This window comes from Psittacula echo (genome assembly GCF_963264785.1).
Source record: "Psittacula echo genome assembly, chromosome: 4".
Classification (NCBI taxonomy): domain Eukaryota; kingdom Metazoa; phylum Chordata; class Aves; order Psittaciformes; family Psittacidae; genus Psittacula; species Psittacula echo.
In genome coordinates this window covers 21,531,493-21,558,309 of record NC_137738.1, presented here as the reverse complement: position 1 = coordinate 21,558,309, position 26,817 = coordinate 21,531,493, and the positions used below count along the sequence as shown (strand labels likewise).

Genomic DNA, 26,817 nt, shown 5'->3' with positions numbered 1-26,817 from the left:
GATGAAATCTTAAGCATAGCCTGTCTATTATTTTCTCACTCTTGTTTGTAAATTCTGGCATTATATATAAATCTATTATTTTGCCAAATACAAATGCTGTATTATTCTTTGTTTTGAATTTGAGCAAGATTAGTGTAGCAATATGACTATTACAGTAGAGTGTATGTGAGCATCTGCTTTGACATCATTATCACAATCCTACTGGACTTGGTGTAAATAATGCTTAAAAAAAAGCCAGCAAACCCCCCATTCACATAGAAAGGAATAACAAGATGGATGGATAGATGTAGGTGTAGGGGAATATTAGAAATCAGTTAAACTATGTAGGTCACCTTAGTGAGTTAGACACTAGCCACAGTCCCTGTTGCTTTTCAGGCAGCCTTTGAGGGGGTGTTCATTTGCAGGTCTGCATTGTAAGTGTGAAGGCAGTCCCAGAGGCAGAATGAAATTTTTTCTTGGAAATAAGAGGTGTGGGGTGGGGTGGGGATAGGCAAGGGGAGGCTGGGATAAGCAATAGAGGCTAGCATTTGTGGGGATTAGACCTTGGAACTGACTTTCTTTTCAATCAAGCCTTCCCATTTCTGCTTTCTCGTTCTATATCTTTTGTCACATTCTTTTCCACCAGCTCCTTGTTTGTGTGTTTTTTCTACTTGACTTATTTTTTTCCACAGGCTTGTATAACACTTCATCCTTCCCCCCCCATTTGGAGGACTCTTGCATCTTTAAATCTCTGTTTTACAGAGAGGGGGAGGAAGGGGGGAAGACTAGGTTTTTCCAGTTCAGCAATGCTCCTTAACATACCAATTTTTCACCAACACAGTTAAAATGTTAACTTTTTGTAGGCAGGAGGCACATTATATATGTGTCAGGGCCCTTGTCGGCGCATGACTGATGATAACACGGTAAGGTTTTAAGTCATCAAGGAATTATAAACAAACCGGAAGTTTGTGCAATCTCCTGTAAGTCTACGCCTTTTAAATGGGTGATTAAATTCTGAGGGATTGTGCCCTGCCTTCTGCAGACATAGATTATGTGTTTCTGTATGTGCATAAAGAAATAATATTATAATGATGTTAGATGAGTTTAGTCTTAAATATGAAAAATTTTGCCATATTTAGTTTCAAGAGTGAAACGGAGTCTCATAATACCATCTTTAAAATATTATGATCTACTGTATTTTCCTAGTGAGAGAAGTTTTTTGTTTGGTTGGTTTTGTTGTTTGTTTTTTTCTTTAAAGCTCAGGGTTTTTAATTAGTACAAGAATTAATCAGATCTTAGCCTTAATTAAAACTGTAATGTGTTGCTAATGGCTTTCCTTATCTATATTGCAGGCAGAGGCTGATATTTCTACTTGGTGTGAGCAGTTTGCAGCTCTTTGTTCAAAGCAATTGGACTGGGCCTCCTGTTCAGTTAAAGCTTCATGACTTTTTGCCACCTGCGTTGTTACAGAAATTCTGTGAGGTATATGTGGATTTTAATAAGCTGTCCTTTTATGATCACTGCTTTTCACAAATAACTGTAACACATAGATGTGTCAGAGAAGTCGCATCTGTGAGGTGCAGTGCTAGAATTGCCTTGATTACTGATCCTTCTGGCTGCTATTGCAAGCATCTTCAGCTGTATTGATTTTATAAGCAGGGTCCTAATAGTAGTTACTCTGTTTCTCTACTTAAGACATTTTCCGCTGGAGATGTTTTGCCTGGGGAAGATACTTATTGTGTGGGAGCATTTACCTGAAGGGCATTTGCAGCCAATAAACTTCTTATTTATTTATTTGTTTGTTTGTTTATTTATGGATGTGTTCTTGACTGGAATCAAAGAAAGATCTTTATAAATGGCTTAGAAATTTCCCCCACTTATGCTAAGGTAGAAGCTGCATATCTTGCAAACAGCAGAATATCTGTCAGATACTAAGAGAACAGTAGATTTAGATGCTCACTATCCTGTTAGGCTCATGGATGATGTAAAGTGAATTGTAGGAGTATTAGTACAAAAATGCAAACTCAAATAGAGCTTTTGGAAGAAGAGGGGAATATAAGAGATAAAACTGAGGACTGTTAGTTCTATTTATTTTGGCACTTTTTTATGTAAATAACTAATGAACACCATGATTTATTTTAAGTGAGATGTGCCAATTGTTTGTCATGGCAGTAGCACACTATCTAGTGACTCGCCTGTACCTGCGGTTCAGCACAGCTTCTAGAGCATAATTTTTTCTCATGGAATTAAAGCCATGGTAAAATACTGGTAAATATGGTAAAAAAATATGGTAAAATTACAGCAGTGTGTCAGGGAAGAACTGACGCTAGTGCTAAATCTACATGAGTTTAAATTTCGAATTTCACTGAATAAGGTATGGAACATGAGCAGTGTAAATGCTGTGAACTGTGGAATAAGGGGAAGTTTGAGTATGTGAAAAGTTTCACATAAAACCGTCAGCTCTGTATTGCATTATTGTGGCATGTTTTTGTGAGAATGCAGTAATTCATAAAGTTCTACCTTAGGTTGGTTTGCAAGGTTGCATTTCTAAATAACTAATTCAGATACTGTATCTCTTCCTCTTTTTAAATAGATGTTTATCAATTTGGTTTATCTTTTAGAGCTAACATGGTGTGTATATAGGCTTATTTTTTGCTCAATTTTTGATACTAGAAATTCAAATCTTATGTTCTGGTGACTAGATAAGTAACAGTGGAAACCGAGACTGCTAAACCTTCTAGGGTGTGAAATGAGTTAGCAGAAATATTAAAGTATTCTATTTCTGAGGGGAAAATTAGTTCAATTTTCTTTGTATAGAATAATAATAAAAAATTACAAACATTTTTTTCCATTCTTATAATTTGTTTATAATCTTTAAGACCAGTGAACTCTAATATTAAAATGTTCTTGTAATCTGTGGGTTCTGTTTACTAAAGAACCCTAATCTATGTTCGTTTATATGCACAAGCTGAAGTCTAACAAAGAGGCTGCAGCACAAGATGGTGGTCGTAGAATTGCTGTCATTGACAAGAGTTCACAGACCTGTAAAACACAATGTTCATAATTCTAGTAACTATCCCATTTATTGTCTGTCTTAAGGTAAGAATGAGATACTAATACCTGTTAAATAATGGAATAAGTTTCCTGTTCAGTTTCTGTGATGTTTCTGCTGTGGCCATTAATGTAATGCATTGGAAGATGTTTGTTTGCCCGGAGGTGGCATTAGAGGAATAATAAACTGGCAAGAGATTGCAATGGAAAACAGAGTTGAGCATACTTGTTTTCTAATGAGTACTGCATCAGACTTTGACATTGCTGCAAGGTTTAGCTATTTATGTGTTCAGGCAGAAGTTTACTTTTATTTATATTATCACTATCTATATTCTGAAATGTTAGGGTTTTTTTTCTTTTTTTCCCCGAGAGTACTAAACACTTATGTGCTAAAATATAATATCCAGTTCTCTTCTTTATTAAGCATCTAATCCAAAAGCTCTTGTACATTTTGAATTATCTGTATGTACTTTTCTTTCAAAGGATTCTTAGTATATAAATGCTCTGTAAAAATGAACGTAGAATCATGGAATGGTTTGGTTTAGAAGGGATCTTAAAGATGATCTAGTTCCAACTACACCTTCCACTAGACCAGGTTGCTCAGAGCCCCATCCAGCCTGGCCTTGAACACTTCCAGGATGGGAGCTTCTTGATAACCTGACGTTTTTGTGCTTCCACTAATCCAGCTTTCCTTTCTTGCATACACAGATATTCAGAAAGTGTGTTAAAAATATATCTCTAACTTTTTCCATCTCTTGTAATGTTCCATATTCCATCATCAAGACTTATGCAATCCCTATTTAAATAGACCTTTCATTTTTCATGTTTTCAGACTAAAATGTTCTTTACCCATGTCAAGGTTAAAAAAATGTATGTCTTCACGTTTCTTTTAGCCAGCTGTAAGTAATGTCAGTAACTTTCAGCCTTACAATTGTCTCTTTTTTTCCCCCAGGAATATTTTCAAAACTGTTACTTTTCTTACCTTGAACTATTCTTAACTTTGGATTAGTCTTGAGTTTATGATTTTCAGGCTATATAACTGATGCCATTTCTATCCTTTGAAAGTTTCATCTCTGGGTCAGTGGCATAGTTCCGTTTCTGCTCCCAGATAACTTCTGGATGCATCATTAATTTCTTATGAGTGCATTAAGACTGCATAAGACTATAGTTAATTTCAGTGAAGAACAAATAAAATAGCCTCTTCTAAATGAGTTGCTGGTAGGGGCCTCTTGGATGTCTTCCATGAACAATATTCTTGAGTATATGCACATTATTTCCCATCCCCCAAATTGATTCCAGCCTTCTCTATTAGGATTTCTTTTTATGTCCTACAGAACTGGATTGTGCTTTTCTCTTTTGAGTCCAAGCTTAAAAGTATCTCAATAGTTTCTAATTAGAAAAGCAGCTACCTTTTAAGTTATTAGGTGTCTTTCAGTTACCACACCAGTTAACAGTCTGATTGATACTACCTTGATTTTTTTATTAAGAGGATTCTGTTAAAGGAAGATATGAGGTGTACGTATGTATTAACATGTACATATGATATGAGACGTAAAATGTTTTAACAGTTCTGGCTTTGAAATTGCTGGAATTAAACATTTTTAAGAAGTGCAGTGCATATAATAAATGGGATATAGTAATGGTCTCCTTGTATATTAAAGAACTGTCACTGATTCTTTGCATGTACCATAAAACATAAAGAACTGTTAGAGTTAGTGTGTATTTATTCTGCCTTAAGTTTCATAGTTTCTGTGTATTAGCTTATACAATTCAACTTAGTATTTTCAGTAGGTGAACTGTGCAAAGCTGTGTAGTAGGACTAGTTAAGACCACCAATGACTAAGAATATTGTGCAGACAAGCTGCTTTCATTGTTCATTATCTGATTTCATATTTACAATACGATATATTTGATAACAGTGAGAAGCTTCATCTGGAAGAAGATCCCGATATGTTAGTTGGTAATACATGAAACTAACTGTTAGGAATCTTCCGAATACATGTATCAATAGCTCCTGCTGGACTTTAGTAACTACCAGGTTGATTCCAAATAATGAGTTTTGGAATGCATTTGAATAATTCTTTTTTCTTATACTTGTATTACTGCTTCTTTTATGCATTATTTGAGCCTTTTGCTGGAAGTGACTGAAATATTACCACACATTGAAATGTATCAATGAAATATTGATATTAATAGCCATGTTTATAATTCATATGAAAAATACTGATAAACTGTGTAGTACTACTGTCTCAAATTCAGTGTGATTCCTTAGCCATGTTAATTCAGTGTGTTGGGAATTCCTTTTTCCAGACTCAGATGCTTGGCTTCTATTAGCATAAACTAGCCACAAAGAAAAGAGTTGAATTTTAGCCTGACTGCTGTTTGAGTACGAGTGACCAGCAAGATACGGGCTTTGAACATTTTGCAAATTTCTGCCTCTTGTGGGGAATATAGGTATGGATGATAAAGGCTGAATGTGGGTGGCACAGTCTTGTAAGCAGGGATAATATGCTGAAGTAGCCTACAGTCTGGCCTGACGTTCCCTTACTATGAATATAGAAAAGAAGGGAGATTCTTAACCAAGAAGCCACTTCTTTTTCCAAGCAGCCACTTGGAAGATACTCCCTTAAAAGTGGAGCAATGTGACCTTGTAGGGAATGTACCAAGAGCATCATAGCTAAGTACTTCTACGTGTAGCACTCTCAGGGAAGACTTATTTGTGCTAGCTCACCTTTATTATCTTGAGACTGGAAGTTGGCTCAGCATGGGTTACCTGCTGCTGGTTTGGTTCATGAAACTGGAGCCTCCACTGTAATCCTGCCTTCTTTGCAAAAAAGAGAGAAGCAGTTACAAACAAACCCAAATTTTTTTATTCCCTGAAATCTAGAATAAAGAGTGAATTGTGTTCCAAACGAGCAAATCTTTGCCTAGTAACCTCAGTACATTCTCCATTATTCTGGAAGATACAACACGTTAGCTTTGCCAAATGACAAATTGTTGTGCAGTAGCCTTTGTACTGTTTAAAATCTAAGAAGTCTGGTATATAAGGCTTCCCTTCCTCTGTCAATTGTTTAATCAGGTCTTCCCAAACCTTTAGTTTGGCTTTTTCTACCTCTGTGTATGTCTTCATTTACGTTTTTGGATTTAGGGGAAGAATCCCCAAGACTGAGGAAAATGCTGATGAAATGTTGGGAAGGCAAGTTCAGAACAGTTCCTGATACAAAAATTAAAGCATACCAAATGCTCATGTGGCCTGTAGTCACTGTTGTTATCAAGAAAGGGGCATGAAGCCCCTGAACTAAAATTCTCCTACTCTCTGTTCTCAGAGCTATTGAATGTGAATGGCAGAAGCTTTTTTCTGATTTTCATCATTACTCAGGTGGTAATGGTTGTGCTGGGAAATACTTTTGAAATACTGTGAAAACTGAAATAGCCAAGAGTGTTGTTCAGCTTGCAGTTGATTCAGGGTTTTAGTAGTAACTAACAAACAGTAACTTGACAGTAGCCATTAATTTAGTGTTTGGGAGTTGGATACATAACCAGCTATGTTTCAGAGAGTAAAAATTATATATTTAGAGTGAATTAAGCTTTATTTGTCCATATTTAGTTAAATGGAACCACCTGCAGGTACAACAAATTGGATGATTACTTCAGAGATTTCTCGTCCTATGTTCATACAGTAATTATATACTATATGTTTCTGTGTTTTAAGAAAATTATTCCTGTATAAGATAATTGCATGTTTTGGTGTCAAGTCTGGTGAAGAAAGGTAAGACTCAACAATCTAACCCAGGTTTACTAGGTCAAGAACATGTTAGCAAGGTGTCCTGGGTTCAGCAGTAGCAGTCACTTTTTCTCCTTCTTAGTAGCTGGTGCAGTGCTGTGTTTTTGACTTTCGGCCTGGGGATAGTACTGATAAAACCGATGTTTTCAGTTGCTGGTCAGAATGTTTAGTCTGACCAAGGACTTTCTGAGCCTCATGCTCTGCCAGGGAGGAGGGGAGGCCGGGAGGAAGCAGGGACAGGACACCTGACCCAAAGTAGCCAAAGAGGTATTCCATACCACAGCACGTCATGCCCGGGGATGTAACTGGGAGTTACCTGGAAGGGCAGGCTTTCTCAGTCGGGCTCGTTTTCGGCGAGTGGTATCGTATTCTCTTCCCTTGTTATTTCTCCTATTATTATTGGTGGTAGCAGTAGTGATTTGTGTTATACCTTAGTTACTGACTGTTCTTATCTCATCCTGTGGGAGTTACATTCTTTCGATTCTCCTCCCCATCCCTCCAAGGGGAGGGTGAGGGGTTGGGAGTAGAAACTGTGTGGCTGACTTGATGACTGGCTTAAACCACTACAGTTCTTTTTTTTACTGGGAGGGTAAGAGAATGTCTCCTTCACAGGTTGACCACCCGAGAAGGATTAAAAAGATGTGTAATTGCTAAGCACTTGTATTATATACTTCCCAAAGTATAAAGGTGGTGACCACACTGGGAACATAAGCCAGATCAGTTTCATGATCAATGATTCTATTGTATTACAAGTCATTATCATAAAGTAAAATGAGACAATAACCTTAGCCCAAGCCCCACACTTGAAAAACACTAACACAGCAAATAAAGGCTCTAAGTAATGTACGACATATTGAAACTGTGAGATCAAAACCAACAACTTTGAGAGCCAATAAATCAGCCTTGTGATGAGTGACTATTAATCCGAAACACTGAATGCTTATCACAAATACGATTAGACACACTCCGGTCAGATCTGTCGTTATCTCAACCCTTCGGGCCCCACATTGGGCGCCAGAAAGAACTCTCGTGGTTTAAGCCAGTCGGCAAGTCAGCCACACAGTTTCTACTCCCACCCCCCACCTCCCAGAGGGATGGGGAGGAGAATCGAAAGAATGTAACTCCCACAGGTTGAGATAAGAACAGTCCAGTAACTAAGGTATAACACAAATCACTACTGCTGCCACCAATAATAATAATGGTAAGAGAAATAACAAGGGAAGAGAATACGATACCACCCGCTGAAAATGAGCCCAACTGAGCAAAACCTGCCCTTCCGGGTAACTCCCAGTTACATCCCCAGGCATAACGTGCTGTGGTATGGAATACCTCTTTGGCTACTTTGGGTCAGGTGTCCTGTCCCTGCTTCCTCCCGGCTTCCCCTCCTCCCTGGCAGAGCATGAGACTCAAAGTCCTTGGTCAGACTAAACACATGAGCAGTAACTAAAAACATTGGTGTTATCAGCGCTGTTCCCAGGCCGAAAGTCAAAAACACAGCACTGCACCAGCTACTAAGAAGGAGAAAAAGTGACTGCTACTGCTGAACCCCGGGCACAAGGTTAGGGTTATGGCCGTTTTGAGAGAGATGGAATTTTTGGGCTGTATGAGATAGCTTCAGAACTTTGGATATTTAAGTGTTTAGGTACAAGGCAAGCTCAAAATTGCTTTTTACTCTCAGTCAATGCTGTAGGGATTTTTATGAACTTGATTCCTAGCCTTTCAGCCCTTGAAGCTATAAAAGCTTAAGTGTCCAGCTTTTACATGTAGCTGTTCTTTCATCTTTAAAGTCTACCTTAGGGCAGTAAATTCTGTTGTTAGAATTCCACACTGATAATGTGGTCTTAGAGCAGAAGCTATAAGAATGAATGCTGGTTTAGGCTTTCTCAGCTAAAAGAAAGGATGTATGCTTTCCTGTACGGGATTTGCTTCAGGGAAAGAATGTGGATTTGTTTAAATAGGGTAGCAGTTCTTTGGCTCTGAGACTTGGCTTATTGTCAAGCCTGTGACATGTCATCATCTCTTCTCCTCCCACCCGCATTACATCCCTTGTAATGTTACATTAGTTGAACTGAGCTTTTTCCAGTGAAAAGACTTGAAATGTGAGTTTGAGATTAATTGTTTGCTACAGGGCTTAAACAAGTGTAGATTAGTATAGCAAGGCTGTTTTAGAAAATGGTTCTATAAGAAAACTTATAGCTGCTTTGCTTTCCCACTGAATATTTTAAGTGCTGTCTATGTTGATTATAGAATCAAAACAGAGCAGACAAGGGCAAAAAGTTCATGTTAAACTGAGAATTATATTAGATGTGCAATTGCATGTGTGTATTCTAAAATTGAATTTTTAGAAGTACTGAATGCTGACTTTCCCTCTCAAGGTCAGAGTAGAGATGTTGGTAAGGTGGTTCCTTTCTGAATCAGTAGAGGTGAGAAGGATCTGATTTACTTGGCAGTTTGTTTCCTTTATTCTTAAGTGGTTTCTCAGGCTATTGTAAACTTTGTTTTCCACAGCGGAACTGAAATGACTGCAGTGATGTCATGCAAGATTCCACTGTGAGTAAACAAAGTCCCTAGTCATTGTCTACAAAGTAAAAGTATTTGCAATATTAATGCAAGATAAATAACTAACAAGCCTAAGCAAACTGGGATAAAAAAAAAGGAAGCCTTGCAGACTTATTATTAAAAGGTGAATTACGGGAGTAATGTGGCTTACAACTTCTGTCTTCAATGTAACCTGTTGGTAAAGGTATTGAAAACAGTTTCAAGTAACTTAGGAATTATATTACTCCGTCAGCTTAAAAAGCTGAAATGTGATTCAAATAACTTCTGTCCTGGTTGTGTAGACTGAATGGCAAACTTTCTCAGGCAAGGGACTTAAATGCAAGCTGTCATTTAACCTTCTCCTCTTTCCTTTCCATTTTCTTGCCCCTTTCATACCAACTGAAAACAAAAGCCCTACTTCTTTTAGTTTGCAAAGGAAACCTGTCATATGAGAACTAGGAATAAACTGCTGAATTGATGTCTCCCTGTTCCTGAAGATAAACCGCTTAAATGCTTTCATTGCATTAAAAGTGAGAGAAGAATATGTGACTGTCGAATGACAGTCACCACAGAGATAGATTTCCTGGAGAGCCACCTCAAGCACATGAATTAAAAAAAAAATAAAACTATAGGGAACATCATACAGGAAAGAATCCAAAGCAGGGAGAGTTGTTTTCTGGGTTTTTTTGACAGAGGGAAGAATGTCTCTGATATTGCTGCCCTGATGCCACTCTTGACACGAAGCTCCCTCTAGGGAATGAAGATAATACATCTTGACATGACTGGAAGAATACCTAGTGTATTTGAGTGCTGTAGGTTTAATTTAATGAATTATTTTATTTCTGTGATTAAAAATTGAATGGCATGGATTTACTGGAAGCTTTTCTCTGTAGATCATGGAAAGGTTATCACTGGAATGTGTTTGGGAATAGTGTTAACTGGACATAGACATTTCAGATGGGAGGAAATCAGAGTCTTTCAGATGTTTTTGATACGGTATGTCAGGACCACAAGACATAAGGCAGAATTCACCATGACTTGGTAAAAGGTTCAGTCTCCAAGAGATGACAATTTTTTTCCCCAATGTTTTGACCAGAATTTTTCCTTAAATACATGAGCAGTTATTTTTTCTAATTCTGTATTACATGACTTGTTTGTAGACTTACTTATGTTTGCTGAACCTAGTATTTTTTTCCTTTATTCTTCTTTCAGCCAAAAAGGCTGCATGCAGCTATTCTGAAGAGGCTGGTTCTAGACGGTGAATCAGTCTATACCTTGACTTCTCATCCTATTTTGCTGCTTATAGCCAGGATAATCCTTGTGAATTCAAGACACAAGCTTGCATCTCTTCAGGTGAGAAATATGTGACTAATGATTATGACTGCTAGCTACTCATTAACTGCTTCTCTCATTCTTTGAATCAGTATAATTCCTTTTTTTTTTTTTTTTCCCCTGCAGCTCTGAGGTTTTTTCTTCTAAGAAACAGGTCAAAAGTGCTTTACAATTAAACACAAATATCTTTTTCTTAAAGATAGTCTATTGAGAAAATAGATCTGGTCTTCCCCAAGAGAGAAGAATGATACCTTCATTACCTGGAAAAATTAGAAAATTTAATAGGAAGCAAATTTAAGACACTTACTTTGTGACATTTGCGGGGGGGGGGGAGAGAGAATGCCCTGTGATGTAGTATATATATATTGTGTCCTTTTTTAACAAGCTTTGGGATACTCTTAACCATTACTGTGGGAGTTCTAAGCCATGAGTTCCAGATGGCAAGGAAGAATACTCTTTTGTTTGTTGTTATCCTCTACCTCTTCTATAGGCATCCATGTGGAAGCCACCCTAATTCTCTATTGTGCTTATACGTTAAAAATGAGAAGATACGATGGACCTTTCCATGAGAGGGCTTTAGTCTCTACTTGTCTTTTTGCAGCAGGCTGGTCGGTAGCAGGATTCTGAAACTAGGGGACTTTTAGCAGCAGGAATGTCTTTTTATTACATTCCAATTGAACAGAATTTGGCTGGAGATCAGGATGACACATGGTCTCTCTGTATGCTTGGCTGACAGCATCCATTCACAGCTGGGTCTTTGTTTGAGTGATGAATTAAACTGTGTAGGAGATGTCGGCTGTGCTGCATTTCAGGAAGCCAAGCTCTTCCATCATTTTCCCTGTTATTCACAGATGAGTGCTGTTGAGTTTCAGCAATTGGGTCAGTCAGGAAGGCAGAAAATGTACCTGGTATAGAGAATTCCCTTGCTGCCTCCCCTCAGACTGACATAATAGGAGGCCACCTTCTACCTAGTGGAGGTTCAATTACTTAGGTTACATCAAGTTTGGATAGTATTTTAAAGCGGACAACTGATAAAAACTACTTTCATCAACAGGTCAATGTAGCAATTAAAGATTGCCATTCTTTTTTGTTTCAGTTTGATCCTAATGAAGTCTTTTAATACTTTTGCTTTGTTAGTGCAAATAAATTTAAAGCGGTGTGAACTACTCTGAAATATATTACCTGAAGCATTGATAAAGCCCTTTTTTTATTACAAAATTGTGCATGGAAGATTAAATGCTTAAAAATAATCCAAAAATTAACTTGTCTCCCAAAAAGCTAACATTGCTGACAGAATATTGTACAGAGCTTATCTGGCTTATCTGAAACTTTATGTGTGTTCTTTCCAACTCTAACGTTTCTGAGTTGCAAGCTTCAGGAAATCGTATCATTAAGCTGAATAATCAGTTGTGTGGGAAAATGAGTATTATATAAAGCTAAACTGAAGTAATTAGAAACTAATTTAAATTGCTTTTATGTTTCTAATTAAGTGCTGAAATGTCAGGATCTGATCTTTTTCACAAAGTCTCTTCTTCGTGTACTTTTACTCTGTTCAGCTTGATATCAAAAGTCATCTTTCATTGCTTTTTGAAATAGATGCTGCTATTCTTTTTGATGGTTCCTTTCTAGAGATGTTAGTCAACTACATGTGATTGGTTTAGATGTTTATGCTTGAATACTGTACAGCCCTTAGGTCAGTCTGATGTAAGCACACCTGTATGAAAAGTTCAGAAGATAGGTACCTCTTAGAAGCAATCAAATATCTGTTTCATAGAAAATTACTGGTGTGATAACAATAGTAGATTAACTAGTAATCATTAGGGCCTGTGTAGAGGCATACCCTATGTTCCAGGTGACAATTTTCTACGTAATTTAGAGAATAGACCATTACATTATCAGTTAGCTTTTCCCTGCATTTCCACCTGGTGCAACTAGAGAGGGATAAAATATGCTGGGGAACTTATGTTTTCTGTACACAGCTTTATATTTCCTGAGCTGTGATTCAGCTCTGCTATAGAAGGATTACTTAGTTCAGTAAGGTATTTGCCTACTTGAAATTCCGCATAGAAACATTAATACTTTCAATTGTGATTGTGAGGTGTTCTCATGAGCAGTTCTGATCCTCCTCCACCTTACTGTCTCCTTTCTACCCCCACCTGAAAAAACAAAAAACAGGACAGGAAAATTGCATAGAAGGGTAACACTGGATGATCAGAAATACAGAATGGCTTCCATTAAAAATCAGCTAAATAGTCTAGGGCTCCTCAGGCTGGAAAGGTTACTGAAGAGTGAAATCATGGCTGTCTATTAAAATCATGAAAGTGGCACAAAAGAAGGTAAGTAAGAAACAGTTTTTTTTGTTTTGGTTTTTTTTTTGTCTTTTTCTGTTACAAGAATTAGGAGGTGTGAAATTAAAGTAGCAAGTGGCTAGTCCAAAATAAGCACACACGAGTGTTCCTTTTATCTTCTGTTTGCGCAGTTTCTTAACAGAATGTGGTCCTAAAGATTTGCAGGATTCAAAGAGCAGCTAGAGAAATTAAGAGGAAATGTCCATCAAACTCTTAGAGCACTGCTGCTGCTTGAATATGTTCATCTTTAACCTAGGTTGGTGTTCACTTTTATATAAAACAGCAATTTTGGATGGGTTAGTATTTTTTAGAAATTAGAATTGAATAAATTGCAAAATCTTTATTTTAAAACCACTTATCCTTTTTCCTGTTCTTTTTTGGTTTTGTTTTTGTTGTGTTGTTTTTGGTTTTGGGTTTGTTTTTTTTTTTTAAGGATACTTTGAAATACACCTGTTATTTATTTGAAATATCCATATTTTCTTTCAGACAGTGTTTTGGTGGACTCTAAGGTGTGTGAATATTCACCAGCAGTTGTTAGAGGAGAGATCACCTGAGCTATTTTCTCTTGCCCAGATCTGTATAAAGCAAGGTATGTTTCTAATTACTTGGTTTATTGGCCTACAGGATCAGTTGTAAGATATCACAGTATCACAGTATGTTAGAGATTGGAAGGGACCTCAAAAGATCATCTAGTCCAATCCCCCTGCCAGAGCAGGAACACCTAGATAAGGTTACACAGGAATGTGTCCAGGCGGGTTTTGAATGTCTCCAGAGAAGGAGACTCCACAACCTCCCTGGGCAGCCTGTTCCAGTGTTCTGTCACCCTCACTGAGAAGAAGTTTCTTCTCAAGTTTAAGTGGAACCTCTTGTGTTCCAGTTTATACCCATTACCCCTTGTCTTATCATTGTTTGCCATTGAGAAGAGCCTGGCTCCATCCTCATGACACTCCCCCTTTATATATTTATATACACTAATAAGGTCCCCCCGCAGTCTCCTCTTCTCCAAACTATAGAGACTCAGCTCCCTCAGCCTTTCCTCATAAGGGAGATGCTCCACTCCCTTAATCATCTTTGTCGCCCTGCGCTGGACTCTCTCCAGCAGGTCCCTGTCCTTCTTGAACTGAGGGGCCCAGAACTGGACACAATATTCCATCATGAGGGAGGGGAATTTGTAGGCACAGCTCTCAACATGATGCTTATGTAACTACAGAGAGTAGAGAAAGAACAGAATTCACTTAAATTGACATGGACTTGTGTGGCACATGCTCTTTTCCAGCCTCTAAGATGAAAACTGGGAATATGTTATTGTAGACAAAGGTTTTCTTCTCCCATGCTTAACACTGTTAGCTTGTCACAAGCTCACTTGAAGCCATTCTGTAGTTCTCAACCCTTACTTAGCTGAGCTCATTTAGTTTTGAAAAGGGCATGTTGTTCTTCTGTATCTTCATGAGGGAGATAAACTTTTTTCCTTTTCTCTATCCTAACTTCTAAGTTTTGAGGTTTATTGCTACTCTGCATTATACATAGAGAAAATAGACAAAATTAAATTATGTAATATATATATGTTTACAAAAACATAGTGTAGAAAGTTAAAATGTCAAACGTGATTATATCACTTGAGTTTTTTTTCTAAGAAACATAAGCTCTTACATAGACTGTTGATGTCATTTCCTGCAGCAGCTGAGAAAGATGAAGAGGGAAGCTGCTTATGGACATTTGCCCCTTGCCAATTAGTCAGCTAAAGATTCCACATTTAATTTAACAAACCTAAAATTTCCAACCAGTTACATAGAACAAATTTTCTATTGCATTTAGAGATGAGTTGTCATATATGTTTTGATGAAGGTGGCAATGTTGAATGCCAAAGTTTCAAGACTCTCCTCTCCTACTATACTTAACGGAGCTTTTTTTGATCTGCAACATACGTAGGTTTTGAAGATGCCCAGCATCGGGGATAGTTAGATGCCAATGGTTTTGCAGTTGTATTTGAGTATTGCAATTCTTGCTTGACTGAACAGTTTTGTTGTGTTAACTTTGGAGAATACAGAGCACATGAAAGCACTTTTGGGTTCTGTTATATAGATAAAAATATCAGAGAAATTTGGAGCACGTTTATGTGACTGTTACTTTTTCTTTTTGGAAAAACATGAAACAAAACTGAAAGAGAAGTAGTCATTAATTAAAATTCATTGACTAGCTGATATCAGGTAGAATCATAGAATAGCTAGGGTTGGAAAGGACCTTAAGATCATCAAGTTCCAACCCCCCTGCCATGGCCAGGGACACCCCACACTAAACCATGGCCTCATCCAAACTGGCCTTGAACACCACCAGGGATGGAGCATTCACAACCTCCCTGGGCAACCCATTCCAGTGCCTCACCACCCTCTCAGTAAAGAACTTCTTCCTTATATCCAATCTAAACTTCCCCTGTTTAAATTTTAACCCGTTACCCCTTGTCCTGTCACTACAGTCCCTGATGAAGAGTCCATCCCCAGCATCCTAACATGTAAACCACTTATAGTAGTTTGTGCAGCCCTGAGCTGTGTAGAGGATGCTGCTGCGTATGCACAGATACTAAATAAGCACTGAGATGTCTGTTTTCAGTGACCTGTTTTGAGACTCCTGGATATGGTTTTCCAAGGAAATCTGTAGTGAATTTACTTTCAAATTAAAGCCGTCTGGTATTTCAAATAATTACTTTCATATTCCATAAAACAAATACTCAGTAAACCTTTTAAATAGTCATTGATTAGTGCTTGAAAATACCTCATAGAAAACTAATTTTATTTTTTCTGTGTGTAAATGGAATTTTTGGGAAATCATGAGAATAGCACTGTATAGAGTGTAACAGGCAGATAAAGGTGGCAGATGTCCCAGATAATTTACTGGTTTGTTGGGGTTTTTTTTGCGTGCCCCATCCACCCACCCCACCTTACAAAAAACAAAGCTTTTGTTAGAAAGGCAGATATTTTATGATCCTTAATATGGGCATTATTCTGTTTTTTAAAAAGAGAATGTGTTCAATGATAAGTATGGGCAGAAGCATTAAAACCTGAGATCGTTCATTAGTGAAGAGGATACATTACTTAAACATAAGGTTACAATTCAGGTAACTTTCTCAGTTTTGAAGTGATATGTTTGATATAGGCTTTTGGTTAAAAGCAGGGATTAAATTGCACAGACTTTGCTTTTTTAAATAGTTGCAGTCTCTTGAAGGGGTTATTTAGAAGATTAAGTTGTAGCCTGCTGCATTCTCTATCCTGCTTTACTTGAAAACCATTGCAGTAATATTTTTAAATTACCAATTTGCTTTCATTAAACAAAATCTCTAAAATCAGACTTTGGAAAAAGTTAAGTTGCTAGGTGGGGTTCAGTCATGCAAATCCTTATTTATGGAATTAAAAAAAGCTGTGTAAAAATATGTTTGGGTTTACCAGCTTTCTGCATTAATTGAAAGATTTTGAGGATTAACAAGTACTCAAAAAAAAAAAAAAAAAAAAAAACCCCTAGGAGGTTTAAACTGTAAAATCTGTTCAGGCTGGAGTTGGCTGCCAACCTCTAAGTTCAGAAATCAGAGAAAAATGTTTTAAAAAATCCTTGGTAATTTGGGGTAATGAGGGTATTACCTCAACAGTCTGTATTCTGAGTTCCTGTGTCCTTCAGCAGGTCCAAGACAATTTGTTGCTTCTTTCCTGCAAAAGTAATATATCCTAATTCAGCTTTGATGTAAAATATGAGCAAAGATTAAAGTTTTGTTTGTTCTAGTAGTAATCCTTAGATGTAGAACTTGAAAAATGCTTATAATGGTGCATAACTTCTGTGCAGTGACTGTGGATTTTTAAATGTGTGGAGGTTTAAAGAACAATAAGGTCTATTTGAAGCATAACAGACTTTTTCTCCCAGTGTTTTAAGTGTATTTTTAAAATATTCATACAGACTGCATCCTGATAGCTTTTATTTTTCTTAATTTGCAGTGACAGAAGCACAAACTTTGTTCACAGGCGGTGAAAGCTGGCACCTAGCAATTCAGTTCCATCTTGAGTGTGCCTACACATTTTTGTATTACTATGACTATAAAAAAGCTAAACAGTGTTTCAGTACAGCTAAAGACATAACAAAACTGCAGATTAATCTCACAGGTAAGTTTTTGCTTGTACAGTCTTTGAGAATGGTTGGTTGGACCAAACTAACATGATTTATTGGGAGTTTTTTACCTATTCAGTTAAAGAAGAACTATATTTTGAATCCTGACTTTTAGCAGTCAAATTTAGTTGTCTTCTAAGAATGATCATTACTTGGAAAAGGGAAGAGAAATAGGCTATCTAGTTACAGTATCATCCCTAATATGGATGTGGTATTGTGATCTTTCCTTTCGTGTTTCGTATCAAATTCTAGGTCTACTTGTCTCTTGTGGGATTTCTGAACTAGCTGGTGTCATGGTGAATAATTTGTTTTGTTTGTAGACATTTCTGAAGAAGTCTGCATGATGATTTGATGCAGTCTTTGACTTTTTATGCCACTAGCCTATATCTACACCATGTAAATAGCATTTAAAAGTCACTTCAAGGACTGCTGTTATCACAGGAAATAAGTAGAAAAGTAAAATTTCTGATTAACAGTAGTATCAAGGATTCAATCATTACGGAGACTTTAGGTTCTGAAAGGATAATTGTATTCTTTGGAGTAAGGCAGATCACTTTGCTGCCCTTGGAACTTCATTTAAAATTACATGTATAGATATGGGGCTGTTAGGTCTAGCTGCTTCTGCTAGCTAATTAAAATGACATAAACTGCACACCTTTTCTGTTCAGAACTTTTGATTGTACCTGAGTGAAGATGCAAAACCATGATGTAGTTTTTTTTTCTGTAGGCTTATTACTGGAAAGCACTCAGGAACTGTAACTTGCAGCCTCCTATTACACCACTGTATGTCACAAGGCAGCGCTTCTTTTATATTTAGATTGGAGCTGCAGGTACCTCTGCTTTGTATCCTGAGTCAGTTCAGTATTTTAATTAAAAACTTCCAAACATACAAACCAAAAAAAACCACACAGACACACACAAATAAAATATAAACCCAAAACAAAAGAATTTTTTGTGTGGTATGTACTGCAAACTTGGTATTATAAGGTGGTTTTGTTTGAAATTAACCTAAAGTTTTCATGTTTGGGGTTTTTATTTTTATTAAAAACATCAGTGCCTGTGGTGATACTCAAGCTATAAAAATTTAATTAACTAAAATCAAGGTGGAATGTGGAATATTCATGGATATTCCTCAACTTACATCCATGTGCTATTTGGGTTTTTTCTTTTTCCACTTTAAAGGAGATCTTCAGATTTTGGATGAATAATTTCCGTAAGTCTAACCTAGGAAAATACCCTCGTGTTTGGAAGGGGGAAAAAAGAAGTTTGGAGGCATTGGAATTATTTGTATTTTTTTATTATTTTACCAAGAGGTTATGCTAGTTCCAGAGAGAGTTTGTGGTGTTATAGACTCTTGGAAAAATGTTGTGAAACTCCTAAAAGTTCTGTGGTTTGTCTCCTTAAATCTTTTAGAATAGTTATGAAGGATGTCTAACCTGAAGGCAAATGAACTGAGCTGAACATGTGGGAATTGTTTACGTTCTACGCAAACTCATTTGACATGCATGTTTGGGCTAAATGGAAAGAATGTTACATCATCAGAAAAGACTTTGCTTTAATGTAAAAATTCAGTCTGTAGGAAAGACAATTTTAAGGCTTTTGGAAGGAATTTCCTTTTTAGGAAAGGATCTTTAAGAGGTTTTTATTCTTTACTGATTGCAGTCCTTATGGGTTGAGTATTTTATTATGGCATGGAAATGTTTGCTGTCCTTAGAGAATTTAGAATTAGTATTTTCCAAAGTTATTCTAGAAATGTGAGAATAAATTATACTTATTTTGGCTTGTGTACTTTTTAAAGTCCCTTTAATCCAAGTCTGTGCTGAGTTCATCACTGATGAGAAAATAACTTTGTCCCTCACAATAAGTCACAACCATTGCTAACTCCGCAAAGCAATTTCCAGTAAAAGAGAAGTATGTGGTCCTTCATGCTTCTAAATTTACTAAGATGAGGAATGGTAGTCCAAAACAAATTTAAGATCAACAGATCTGGAGGATTAATAATGCTGAACTCTGAAATCTGCATATTGTCTGGTTTTGGTTTTCATGCCCAGTAATGCATCCCTGGGAATATTTAATACGGAACAGAAAGTAAAATCTCTTCAGTAGATTCCCTCTGTTTTATGAGGATATATGGTGGTATAAAGCAAGCAATTTTTTTCCCCTAGGTTCAACACATGATGTATATTTTCCAAATAAAAAATACTGTTTTGTCCCTGTAATAATAATGAATTCTTTACTTAAAAAAAATGGAGTGGGAGGTGTATGCAGCTAAGCATAAACAAATCACAGTTTCTGGGTGGTAGCAAGTAAATGTATTATTAATCAGCATAACTTTGCAAGTGTTTTATTTAGCTATTTAAGCAGTAAGACGTAATAGGAAGTAAATTACAGTATAATTATTTTCAAGTGATAAAATCGCAAATTGATCGCTACCACATAAAATTAGTATAAATCATTATCCAGTATTTCTTTCTCTGTGTCTTCTCTGCAGTGTGCCTTGTGATTTTAATGTGGTATTTTTAGAATCTTTTCTTCATAAACTCGTAACACAGGGCTTACCCATTAAATGGGTAATTGGCAGAAAAGGAGAAACCAAGTTTATTTCTGTCTTCCCTACTGCTGTGTTTCCACCTTCAGGAAGATAAGGGGTGACTGCTATTTCAGTGCCTATGCTAGGTAATTCTTAGTGACAATAGCCTTGTCCTCAGGCTTTCGTCACATGAACAGTCAATCATCTTTACCTCAGAGATTTTATGTCCTGCAAGTGGATCAGCATTCAGTCCTCTGATTCTGTTATTTGGCTTTCACATTATTACTATGACACAATATTCAACAATAAGCAAGCAAACCCCCAGATTTTAAGGGTTTTTTTTTTTTTTTTTAACCAATTTTTAGGTCCATTTTGGCTCTGGTTAGGATTCTGTTATTTTAAGTTACCATGTTGGAACTGTTCTACAATTTCTCTGATTGCAACTTGGAAATCAAGGTTGCAGCTTGCAATCTGGGTTGCTAACAGAGGAAGAACAGACATGTTTTTCTTTTCAATTTGGTATAAATGCCAATTGCCACCTAAAAATTAGTAAAAAGGGAGGAGAAATATGCCAATATGTCTGAGGGTCCAATAAGAAACTGAAGAAACAACCCTGAGAGGCATTTCACGTTATGCATTCTGAATCTTATAAATTCAGTAGACGGCTTTCACTGGTTTGCTATTTCACTCTCTCACGTTACTTTTACATGTCTTATATGCTGTATTATGGTAACGTCATGCGTGTGATTCTTCTTTGTAGGCCTGTCTCCAAATGGAGATTTGAAATATTTAAAGTTATGGCCTGTAAAATACTGTGGGATTTTCATTTGCCTAAGTGTCTCTATGTTGTCATTAACTTTTAGCAGACAAACAATTGCTTGTGGCTTATTGCTAGGGATGAATCTTGATTACTATGAGTTTTCAAGAGACAATATGGTGGAAAATTTACCTAAAAGTGGCTTTGCGAGCCCTTCCTCGCTGCATTTGCATGTTTGTAATACACGTTTGTTTGTATGTCATGGCAAAACCACATGTAGCTCACTGCTAAGAGATCAAGCAGATTTAAACCACTGATAAACTTCATAGGCTAATTCTTAATGGGCTTCTGTCTTTAATTTGCTTTATTGTGAGCAACTTTCTTGTGCTTAATGGGATTACTGGTTCTTAGTGTTCATTAATATAAATTTATATTGATTTTCTGTAGGTGCTTTGGGGAAGAGAACAAGATTTCAGGAAAAATATGTTGCACAGCTTATTTTGGATGTCCAAAGAACAGATGAATTCCTTCTTCCTCACAGTGAACTAAGTCCAGCTCCAACACCTCTAGAAAACTTAACAATGGTAAGTATTTGAGGAGAATTGTATTAATTTATTAAAATTACAATGTTCTGAAGCTTTTCTTGAGTGTCTTCAAGTGAAAAGTGTGTGGTGCCTAGTATAAACTTAACTGATTTCTGAGAGCTTTTGGAAAAGGTGCAGGGTAGATGTCTGTCTAGTATTAAAATACATGGGTTAATACAATGATTGTCTGCAAGATGGATGTGGCTACTCAGCTAAAAGCATATTTGCAAATATGCTCTTCCACAGTTCATGTATTAATTTACAGTGACTGAGAGTGATGGAGTTAGGAAAATAGATGAGAGAAAAAGTTTTTAAAAGAGAAAGGTTTTTAAAAATAGCCTGCAGGCATCACAGAAAAGCATGGATTGCTAAGGACTGACAGTTGTGTTTAATGACAGTGTGAAGATAGGAAATTGATCTAGGTATTCCTACTGGCATGAATTACATGACTTGGCCCAACTGATCTTAAGGCTGTGCATGATGAGTTTGACAATAAATGGCTCAACAACCTCTGAATTGTTTTGGAATGGCATTTTTCCCTCATGAGAAGTTCTGGTCAGGGGTTAAGGTTATTTGAATTTGCAAAAGAATCCAGAGATAAACTGAGGCATTATGGTCCAAGACTTATTCTTTAAGTTGGAAAGCCTTTATAAAAAAGGGGTTATGCCTTGATAGACTTCCAGGTCAAGCAGGGATGTTAAGCAAAAAATTTGGCAGTACTTCTCTATTTCTACATTGAACACACAAATATCTTAGGAGACCGCCCTAGCATTTTTATTTTTTTGCTTGTCCATTAGTATGTCCTTAGTGTTGTATTTGATTTGATGAAAAGAGATTGACTGCATATATGATAACAACTTGTGCTTAGAACTATGTATAGGAACCTATTTAAGGATAGTGAGAGCTCAGGTGAGGCCACTTGGTGAGTGTCAGACTTAAAGCCTTACCTTACTTGCTACAACTTACCTAGAACTAAATCATAGAATCCTTTAGGTTGGAAAGACCTTTAAGATGATAGGATGCATTGTTCTCGAAGAGTCCCTAACTGAGATATTGTATAACTGTTTTATCCAGTTATTTGCAACTTTCTGAAGAATTTGCCTTTGTAGACTGTCTGATAAGGACCTTAGTTTGGCGTAAAATAAGGACAACACTGTTTTAGGCTGTAGGTATAAACTGGACTGTAATAGAATCATAGAATCATAGAATCATAGAATAGTTAGGGTTGGAAAGGACCTTGAGATCATCTAGTTCCAACCCCCCTGCCATGGGCAGGGACACCTCACACTAAACCATGTCACCCAAGGCCTCATCCAACCTGGCCTTGAACACCGCCAAGGATGGAGCATTCACAACTTCCCTGGACAACCCATTCCAGTGCCTCACCACCCTCTCAGTAAAGAATTTCTTCCTTATATCCAATCTAAACTTCCCCTGTTTAAGTTTGAACCCGTTACCCCTTGTCCTGTCACTACAGTCCCTGATGAAGAGTCCCTCCCCAGCATCCTTGTAGGCCCCCTTCAGATACTGGAAGGCTGCTATGAGGTCTCCACGCAGCCTTCTCTTCTCCAGGCTGAACAGCCCCAACTTTCTCAACCTGTCTCCATACGGGAGGTGCTCCAGTCCCCTGATCATCCTCGTGGCCCTCCTCTGGACTTGTTCCAACAGTTCCAAGTCCTTTTTATGTTGAGGACACCAGAATTGCACACAATACTCCAAGTGAGGTCTCACGAGAGCAGAGTAGAGGGGCAGGATCACCTCCTTCGACCTGCTGGTCATGCTCCTTTTGATGCATCCCAGGATACGGTTGGCTTTCTGGGCTGCGAGCGCACACTGAAGCCGGCTCATGTTCATTTTCTCATCAACCAACACCCCTAAGTCCTTCTCCTTAGGGCTGCTCTGAATCTCTTCTCTGCCCAGCCTGTAGCTGTGCCTGGGATTGCTCCGACCCAGGTGTAGGACCTTGCACTTGGCATGGTTAAACTTCATCAGGTTGGCATCAGCCCACCTCACAAGCGTGTCAAGGTCCCTCTGGATGGCATCCCTTCCCTCCGGCATATCAACTGAACCACACAGCTTGGTGTCATCAGCAAACTTGCTGAGGACGCGCTCAATCCCACTGTCCCTGTCACCGACAAAGATGTTGAACAAGACCGGTCCCAACACTGATCCCTGAGGGACACCACTCGTTACTGGTCTCCAGGTGGACATAGAGCCATTGACCACAACTCTTTGTGTGCGGCCATCCAGCCAGTTCTTTATCCACCGAGTGGTCCACCCATCAAATTGATGTCTCTCCAATTTAGAGACAAGGATGTCATGTGGGACAGTGTCAAAGGCTTTGCACAAGTCCAGGTAGATGACGTCAACTGCTCTGCCCCTGTCCATCAGTTCCGTAGCCCCATCCTAGAAGGCCACCAAATTGGTCAGGCAGGATTTCCCCTTAGTGAAGCCATGCTGGCTGTCACCAAGCACCTTGTTGTTTTTCATGTGCCTTAGCATGCCTTCCAGGAGAATCTGCTCCAAGATTTTGCCAGGCACAGAGGTGAGACTGACTGGTCTGTAATTCCGTGGGTCATCCATTTTCCCCTTCTTAAAAATGGGGGTTGTATTTCCTTTTTTCCAGTCGTCGGGAGCTTCACCTGACTGCCATGATTTTTCAAATATGATGGCCAGTGGCTTAGCAACTTCATTCGCCAGCTCCTTCAGGACCCGTGGATGGATATATTGTCCTTGCTAATAAAATACTATATTTGTGTGTCCTCTTACTTCAGCAGCTTTGGGTCTGTTCATTAAAGTTTGAGAAGGACAATGAGGATACTTAGAACTTTTAAAAATTAGTAGTGCTTATGTTATCCGTGCCTTCCTATTAAGATTTTGGAGAATGTATCTTCAAAATAAGGCTAGAGAAAGTAAGCATATCTGCTTTTTCTGAAAAGTAAAGATATGATGTTAGAAAGGGCTTGAAAGGTTTTGGCTACAGGGAGGGAATTAAATATTGTGCAAGTGTGAGTGACTGTGTCATAATTCTCTCCACAAGTTGCTCAGGGTCTGTATTAAGGAAAGTTAGGATTTCTGTTCCCACAGTCTGCTTCTGGGGGGAAAAAAAAAAAAAAAAAAAAAGGAACCTTTTATTTCTGCATTCTGTGTGTGCCAGAAGGTCTAGAAAATAATATTAGCAGAACAATGCATGGCTTTAAAGAAAACCTGAGGTTTTTCAAGTTCAGATATTTTATTAAAGCTGTGTGTGAATATTCTGTCACAGGCATTAGACCAGGCTTGACTAAATAGATTCTCCAATTCATGTGTTTGTTGAATTACCAGTTAAAGTTTTTGATTTTTCCCTTAGCTTTTTCCAGCATGTCTTTATGAATAATGTAGTATCAAAATACAACTTGTTCATGTAATTTGTCAGTGTTAACTTTACCAGTGAGTCCTAGTGTTTCTTTTGCCAGGTATGGTCTCAAATTTGTCAGCCCTGAGTGTACCCTGAAGCTATTTTAGCTAAAAATTGGAGTTAATGCTATTACCAAAAACTACTGACAACATCATTGCATCTCTGTCTAAGTTTAGGGCGGGTGCTTGATCTGTCTTGTAGACTTTTAAAAGACTATTCATGGCAAATGCATAAAAGCAAAGCCTTGAGAGGTGCTGAGAATTTCCACAGAATTAACATACATGCATGGAAAGGTAAAAGGCCTGTAATCATGCTGCAAAATTATTATAGGGAAATTTTCTTTCCTTGTCCAGTGTTCTATTTTACATCTGCCATTTTCAGGTAAAAGAAAGTACTCTTTATTTGTCTAAAGATAGGAATTGTCCTGGATGAGTGGAAAAAATTCCTAAGAGAATTATAAACTTTGCCAATATGTAAAAAGGCCAAATTAAGACTGGTCACAATTAATCTTCATTTCCTGTTTTGGAGTGCTTACTTCTATGGTCTTAAAGTTATCCCCCTGTTATTATTCAGTAAGGTGACTAAACAATCTATTTTGCAATTAAGCAGTCAGTAATTTAATTCCATTAAAAATACAACCAAAATAGCAATGTGACTTATTGTTGGACTGGTAGCTGGGCTGAATTCTGGTCAAGTGCTTCTTGCTTCCTCCTGGTGTTGAGCAATTACGTTATCCCAGATGGCACTAGATGGAAAACTATTCGCGTTTAAAAATACTTGAAACTAAATTCAAAGCTTTGCTCACAAGTCAGTTACTGTGAAAGGAAAACTTCAGGCTTGAGGTGATGCATAAGGACTCCTGATATGAAGTGGCATCTTATAAGAGTTTGATTAGATCTAAAAAAATTCAGAGCTGATTTTATGTTTTCGGGGAATAAGGAATTTATTTTTAAGCCTAGGGATGGAAATCAGGCTTTAAAATAGTAGCATACAGTTGCAGTACAGTTCAGTTGATCAATATTCATAGTGACATTAAAGCAATTAGTACTGTTTATCCAGGTTAGATTTTAAAGATTATGTAGGCCAGAAGCTGGAAATTTTTTTGTAATTGTATTATATTAACTTGCAACTTAGGCTACATATAGTGAAGTTGTATTATAATAGCATAGTACTCTAAAATATTTTTCACCTGGAAATGGTAGATAATCCTTATATATGCTAATGCAAGAAAAGAAAATGATGGTATTAAATATGCCTCTAAGAGTGGGAATGTCTTCATTATCCCCTTAAAACAAATTTATTTTCTTCACATTCTTTGCCAATTCACAGTTTAGTTTCATTTATATAGTGATAAAATATCAGTTACGAATGCAGATAGCCCACTTCAGAGCATTCTTATTCACTTTTTGTTCTTCCATGGACCCTTGTTTTCACCTTGCACATGAAAGATGCTTGCTGGAAATAAATACCAATATAAAGGGAAATGAATAGGAAGTTTGAAAAACTGTTAAAGTAATCCATTTTCTGTTTTTAATAGATTATTAAAAAATACTACTGGTAACTAAAAACCAGTAGTACAATAGTTGGTTTAAGGACTGTTTGGTTTTTTTAAAATATATATAAAATAAAGGACAACATTTTTGGTAACACTATGAGCAACAACTTGAAAAGTAAAATCTTCTTCAGCCCTTAAGTAAAATATCAACATTCAGGTAATTTTAAAGTTGCGCTGAATGCTGTTCTTCCTGCGTGACAGCCAGTATACTTGTAGTAAAACTGATTCGGATGGTACTTCATTCTACTGGCTTAGTTAGTTATTCTATCACAGTTACAGAATGGTAAATTACTTTCCATTGTGTCTCTTTCTGATGTTGGTATTATCTGTTTCAAACAAGTTACTTTTTTTTTTTCATATTTTGAAGGCATAAATTTCTCTGTAACAGTTTGTATTTACTTTATTTTTTTTCTATTCCACAGAATTATGACTTAAATGATGATACGTTGCTTAATGAGATAAAATTAGCAGATGCTGATCAGTACCAAGTACCAGATTTGTGTGCGGAAGAGCTTGCTGTAATCCTTGGAATATGGTAAATTAGTTCACAATTATTAAAAAAAAAACCCAAAACTGCATGAATAATTGTGATAATGAAGTGGCGAGTCAATGAGGCTTTTTTTCCTTCATTATTATGTAGTCTGGCTAAAATAGTATGACTTGCATTATATGTGGGCAGAATTTTCGGTTATCTCAGAGTGAACTTAGTGTCCAGTTCAGAATTTCAGCACTGTTTCATTAGTTGCTAATATTGTTCTTTTATCCTTTGCTTGTTCTGTAGCACATTATAATATCTCTCTACCCCTCCTCTTCCCA

General features: G+C 37.2%; 1 protein-coding gene across 1 annotated transcript in view; it reads left to right on the top strand.

Annotated features, from left to right (window-relative positions):
- Nucleotides 1–26,817, top strand: part of TTC27 (tetratricopeptide repeat domain 27) — a gene marked incomplete at its 3' end in the record, with an annotated part of 120,567 nt that overhangs the window by 6,788 nt on the left and 86,962 nt on the right. The window contains exons 3-8 of the mRNA XM_080614541.1: nucleotides 1,332–1,461; nucleotides 10,565–10,705; nucleotides 13,519–13,621; nucleotides 17,010–17,174; nucleotides 20,913–21,049; nucleotides 26,424–26,536. Of these exons, the coding sequence (XP_080470667.1) occupies nucleotides 1,332–1,461; nucleotides 10,565–10,705; nucleotides 13,519–13,621; nucleotides 17,010–17,174; nucleotides 20,913–21,049; nucleotides 26,424–26,536 (789 nt within the window). The remainder of the gene's footprint in view (nucleotides 1–1,331; nucleotides 1,462–10,564; nucleotides 10,706–13,518; nucleotides 13,622–17,009; nucleotides 17,175–20,912; nucleotides 21,050–26,423; nucleotides 26,537–26,817) is intronic.